The sequence below is a fragment of the Stomoxys calcitrans genome, chromosome 4 (genome assembly GCF_963082655.1).
Source record: "Stomoxys calcitrans chromosome 4, idStoCalc2.1, whole genome shotgun sequence".
NCBI classification, from domain to species: Eukaryota; Metazoa; Arthropoda; class Insecta; order Diptera; family Muscidae; genus Stomoxys; species Stomoxys calcitrans.
In genome coordinates this window covers 13,722,543-13,728,974 of record NC_081555.1, presented here as the reverse complement: position 1 = coordinate 13,728,974, position 6,432 = coordinate 13,722,543, and the positions used below count along the sequence as shown (strand labels likewise).

The following is a 6,432-nucleotide window of genomic DNA, read 5'->3' as shown; positions in this document are numbered from 1 at the left end:
GACTCCGGGCCAGGCAGTTCATACAATATTTGTGGTTACGGACGGTCACCCTCCTATCTACCACCGTCATGCCGCAGAAGATTCGGCAGTAGCGGAGCGAGTGCCTCTCCAAACAGATGGCGCACTCATAAATTTTGTTGAGATTCATTTGCTTTGAGCCCATTTTTTTTTTTTTTGGAAATGAAGAAGGTAAGTAAGGTTTTTACGGATTAGAAGAAGCCAATGAAATGAGGTGAAATGTGGGGTTAGATGAGGGTTAGATGTGGATTTAAGCGGTGATGTTAGTGTTATTTAAGGCGAGTATGAATGGGAGGAAGATTATGATAGTGATGAGTCTAATGGATCTTGGTCCAAGAGAGGTAAATAACAAAGTTTGACTATGGGACGAGTTATTGTACCAGACGATATCCGTATATCCGCGACTCGAGTATTGTCGTCGGATCCTGGATGAGTCCGGATTATTCTCCCTAAACGCCAGTCGTTAGGAGGTAGCAGGTCATCCATGACCACGACCAAATCGCCTATCTTCAAGTTCCGATCCGAACCCTTCCACTTATATCTCTTATGGAGTGCCTTAAGATAATCTTCCCTCCACCTTATAGCGAATTGGTGATGAAGGGCTTTGAGTTTTGTCCATCTGTTGACCAGGGACAACCTCTGTGAATCCTGCTCAGGAAATGCCATGATAGGGGACCCCTTAATAAAGTGGCCGGGTGTCAAAGCCGTCAAATCACTCGGATCAGCAGAAATCGCTGATATGGGTCTGGAGTTGAGAATTCCCTCAATACGGGCAAGAAGAGTAGCAAACTGCTCGAAAGTGAATCGGTGAGCCCCAGTAATTCTCTTAAAATGGTGCTTAAAGCTCTTCACTGCGGATTCCCACAATCCGCCCATATGCGGTGCGTAGGGAGGAATAAACTGCCATTCGAAGCCATGACTGGAGTACTTCTCGGCTATATCGTCTGCTGAAGTCTTCACGAAAGTCATGAATTCTCTTAGCATTTTTCGGCTGGCGCCGACGAAATTTCTACCATTATCGGAAACTACCCTCTGGGGTAGCCCCCGCCTTCCGACGAATCGTGTGAATGCAGCCTCAAATGCTGCTGAAGAGAGCTCGGAACATGGCTCTAAGTGTATTGCTTTCGTCGCGAAACAGACGAAAACGGAAGCATATCCCTTTACCATGGGGGAGCGGCGTAAAGTAGAGCTTTTAAGCTCGAAAGGCCCTGCAAAATCGACTCCAGTAATGTGAAAAGGAGGAGTCAGAGCGCATCTCGAAGGAGGTAGTGGAGCCATGATCTGAGCACATGGTCTATGCTTAAAAATGATGCACGTCCTGCATCTGTGTATGACGCCCTTTACCCTAGGCTTGAGTCTAGAAATATAAAACTCCGTTTGGACCATTCTGCACATAAGTGTGCAATCGGCATGAGCCAGGAAATGATGTAAATGGAGTAGGTACAAGTGGCATAATCGGGAATTTCCGGGTAAGATCACGGGATGTCTCTCATTATATGGAAGAGAAGAATCAGCCAGTCGTCCATCAACTCGCATGACCCCTTCGCGATCCAGAAATGGATTCAACACCTTTAGTGAACTTCTCTCGCTTATTGCCTCGGACTTGCCTAACAGGTCGTATTCATCATGATAAAATTTCCTTTGAGACAGTGAAATTAGGCGAATCTTAGCAAATTTCACTTCCTTATGCGAAAGATATAAAGAAGTATTCTTCTCGGTAGAGCGATATCTACTAAGACAGTTGCCGTAGAATCGAAAAATATAAGAGACCACCCTTAGAGACCGAGTATAAGAAGAAAACCTCTGCAATATGTCGGATTCTTCATTCGTCTCGTGAAATGTCTGTACCTTCGAACGCCTTCCCAACTCCGGCGACTCCAAGGGATTGTTCCTTGGCCATGACGAACTTGGTTGAGTCAGCCAACATGGGCCATTGAACCATAGAGGGTTCATATTCAAATACTGAGGTGTACATCCCCTCGTGCCAAGATCGGCAGGATTATCATGCGTCGGGACGTGACGCCAAACACCATTAGGGACAAGATCGTGAATCTTTGAGGTTCGATTAGCAACATATGTCTCCCAAGACCAAGGCGGCTTTGAAAGCCAGCCGAGTACTATCGAAGAGTCCGTCCATAGAGTTATGCTGCTGATCTCGTAGTCGCATGTAGATAAAACATAATCGACCAACTTGGCAAGAAGGTATGCACCATTCAGCTCCAGCCGTGGGAGACAAACAGGCTTAAGAGGCGCAACCTTGCTTTTGGCGACCAGAAGATTAGAGAAAACCACAGACTTCTCGTTCTGACATCGCATATAAACGCAAGCGCAGTATGCAGCTTGTGAAGCGTCTGAAAATCCATGGATTTCTATGACGTCGTCAGGGACAAATCTAATCCATCTGGGTATAGAAAGGCTCTCCACGTGATATAGATCGGAGACAATTGCATCCCACGCAAGCTGAGAATCCCTGCCGAGAAAGTCGTCCCATTCAAGTCCTTCTAACCACAGTTGTTGCATAAGAATCTTGGCCCTAATAATAATAGGTGTGATCCAACCAGCGGGATCAAATAGCTGGGCAATTGCAGAGAGAATTTTGCGTTTCGTCATTTCATGATTTGACTCAACGGGTTTGACGGAATAGCCAAAAGTGTCAGTTAAAGCGTTCCATTTGATTCCCAGCGTCTTAGCTGAACTTGACTCCTGGAAGCGTAAAAATTCAGAATCGTAAAGATCCTCAGGTGAGAGATGAGCCAGTAGCTGATTATCGTTGGCAATAAACTTCCTAAGGGGAAATCCTGCTTGTTTCAAAACCACAAGCAGGTCCTTCTGGGCTTGGACCGCTTCGTCCACAGAGAAGCCTCCGGACAATATATCGTCGACATAGGTTTCTCGTCTGAGAATACCTGCGACATGAGGATAATCGTGTTCTGAATCTGACGCCAGTTGTAACAGTGTACGTATAGCGAGAAACGGAGCGCAATTTACGCCAAAAGTGACGGTCCTAAGTTGATAGTCCTTAACCGGACCATTCGCTTCGGGTTTAAACAATATCCGCTGGTATGGTCTGTCGTGGGGATGAACAAGAATTTGTCTGTACATTTTCTGGATGTCTCCACAGAAAACGTATCGGTACTTCCTCCAATTGAGAAGCACAGAAGTCAAATCAGACTGCAATGTGGGTCCTACGTGGAGTACATCATTCAATGAGTAGCCAGACTTTGTCCTTCGAGAAGCGTTGAAAACAACTCGGACTTTCGTCGACTTGTGCTCAGGGCGTACAACGGCGTGATGGGGTAAATAAAAAGAGTTAAATTTACCCTCCATGGATATCTCACGAGAAGACGTTTCTTCCATGTGATTAAGAGTCAGATATTCGCCTAAAACAGCGTTGTATTGAGATTCTAATTCGGGTTCTTTCGAAAGATTTTGCTCCATACGATTATACTGAGCAAGAGCCAAGAATCTAGACGATCCTAAATACAAAGAGTATGAGAATTCGTCTTTGAACGGTAACCTCACCATATAACGACCGTCCGATATTCGAGTTGTAGTTTTCCTGTAGAATTCTTCACAGAACGCATCAGAATCTGAGACGAGAGGAGACGAGGGTATTTCTTCCTGTTCCCAAAACTTCCTGAGAAGATCGCTTATTGCGGGTTCTTCTGGTTTGAGAACGTTCACAGAGAAAGAGAATACAGTTTCAGCTCGCATTGGGCCACTGAGCACCCAACCGAATATAGTATTGTATGCTGAAGTGTCACCACAAATATTCTTCTTGATTCCTTCAATATTGATGAAACGTTCGGAATCATTGCCAAGAACTAAATCAATTTGGGCTGATTTATTAAAATGGGGATCCGCCAGATCGAGATCTTCTAAATCTGAAGGATGTGGTATTTTGAATGAGTAAGACGGTAAACGTCTGGTTAATTTTGGCAGCACAATTGCTGAAATAGTGAAACGTACATCGTGTTTTTCGGATACCACCACTAATTGACATTCTTTGTCAGAGATCTGAGTTTGTTCTCCAATACCGAAAATTTCGAATTGGGCTTTAGTAGTGGGAATTTGTAATAAATTCTGAATTCGTTTTGAGATAAATGTTCGTTGAGAACCCGGGTCTATTAGGGCTCTAACAGTGAATAATTCTCCCTGATGTTCAATTTGGACTAAAGCTGTCCTTAGAAGAATCATATCGTTGTTTGAGGCAAAATTTGCTTGAACACCGGAAGGACGATTTTGTCTTGATGTAGAAGGAATATCGTCTTGTGACTGATAATTTGGTTCTGCGTCACTTGACTTCGTCTCGGAAGTTTGTGGTTGAGAGACATTATTGTTGTTATCAGTGGTTTTCCTAAGATGGAGAAGACTGTGATGTGCTTTGTGACAAATAATGCATGTATTTTTGCTTTTACAACTTGCTTTTAGATGGTTTGAAGCCAAACAATTATTGCAAATTTTATTCTTGTAGACAAAGTCTATACGCTGTTGTGCTGTAAATTTGCGAAAATCTGGGCAAGTCCTAATTGAATGTTTGGAAACACAAACAGGACATGACGAATTTAGTTTCTCTTGGGAGTGATACGTTTGAATTTTGGCAGATGAGTTATTTGGTGACTGAGTCTTGGCAGAATTTTGAGACGGGATGTTATTCTGTTGTTTTGTAGACTTAATGCTGGTGAAGCGTTCTACAACCTCGAATCTGTTTATGAGGAACTCGTCAAGTTGGTTCCATGTCGGTAAATCTCGGTGGGATTTCAAAGATTGTTCCCAAAGAGAAAGAGTTTCCTCTGGTAATTTCGTCGATACCAGATATATCAAAATCGGATCCCAACTTTCGACGTCAACGTCAAGTGTCTTGAGAGTACACAGACAATCATTTACTGCCGATTGGATTCTCTGAATGGAATCACTATTCTCTACTGTTGCTGTAGGAATATTAAAAAGCATCTTCAGTTGATTGTCAACAAGCACACGCTTGTTTTCGTAGCGGGATTTCAGAGCACTCCATGCTATGTCGAAATTCTCGTCACATAAGGTGTACCTTTTGACGATTGCACCAGCGGCACCTCTGGTTTTATTCCGCAAATGGTAAAGTTTCTGAGCTTTCGTTAACTTGGGGTGGTTAACATAGACTGCCGTGAACATATCACGGAATGACGGCCATTCCTCGTAGCCTCCTTTGAAAATCTCAGTGTCACAAGGCGGTACCTTAATGCAGCTGTTTGAGACTTCCAGAGACGTGTTTTGAGGAATATATTGCTGTTGTGGTATATAACTGGGGATAAGACTGTGTCTCGTAGACTGTCTAGTATTCCCGCTAGCTATTCTGAGAATATCCAGAATTTGAGATCTGGCTGTGTAATACGCCTCAGAACTGGCGTTGAAATTTATCTTCGCATTTTCCCTGAAGTCCCTGGTGTTCGAAGACCTTGGAGACAGCATAACACCTTCATAAGTTGCCTGTAGCCTTTGCCAACGGCTCTCCAAGTCCTCTAGTTTCACCTCCAAAACCGAGTCGGTTTGGTCAGAAATGTCACTTTGTTCAAATTGTGTACAAAATGAGATCAAGTGATCACAATCGAACAAAAATTTATCGTTGTTGAGGGAAGTCTCCATAGATGCACCACCTGTAATTCCGGTGGAATTACTGTGGTCAGTAGACCCCGATGTCGGATTGGTATCCATACATCCAGTGTCCCCTGTGCCGGTCTTAGCACCTTTAGTCGTCAGACTCATCTCGAAAAAAGGGAAGAACAGAACTGTACGACAATGACAAATATGATATGGATGGAGTCAGCTAGAAGAAGAATCGATATCTCGTAGGTTCACCAAAAAAAGATCTTCGCGCGAATCTGTATGGCTTTTGAACCCCAAGCGTGATGTGATCCGTTGAATGAGAAACTGTTATTTTAATTGTAAGTGCAATCAAAATGTAGAGCGATCAGGAAATGTAAGCTGCAGAGCGGGAATGCAACGAATTGCCAAAAAAATACAACTTACAAATGCCAACAATCAATGTAAAAATAGTCTCACTCAAAGCAGAATGCAAAGTCGAAGAATGTGGGCCGATCGGGGTGATGCAATGGATTGCGAAAATTCTGTGAGGTACAGAATTACCAGGAGCAAATGGAAGAACAGATCCCTTCTTCTATGCAAAGGTTTGATCCTGAAAATTGTAAGTGACTAGCGGGAATGCAACGAATTGCCAAATATGTACCTTACAATTTCAAAACCACAAGAGTTGTCGAGATTTGAAAACGTTAGGCCTTCGTAGAATCTCTCCATCAAAAGTGGAAGAATCGAAATCCCAGTCACTGAGAATTCCTGAGATAAAAAATTCATAAAAGGCAGCCAAACCCTCCGCTGCAAGAACTCTCGTGGAAATCCAATAAAGGGCTATAAACTCCT

The 6,432-nt window shown here is 43.5% G+C and overlaps 1 protein-coding gene across 1 annotated transcript; it reads right to left on the bottom strand.

The window, feature by feature from the left end:
• Nucleotides 1-574: 574 nt before the first annotated feature.
• LOC131996731 (uncharacterized) lies at nt 575-5,760 on the bottom strand. Its single transcript, XM_059366560.1, has 2 exons — nt 2,577-5,760; nt 575-666 (listed from the first exon to the last, which is right to left on the bottom strand). Exons 1-2 carry the CDS (start codon nt 5,758-5,760, stop codon nt 575-577), a joined length of 3,276 nt encoding a protein of 1,091 aa, XP_059222543.1.
• Between the last annotated feature and the right edge of the window lie 672 nt (nt 5,761-6,432).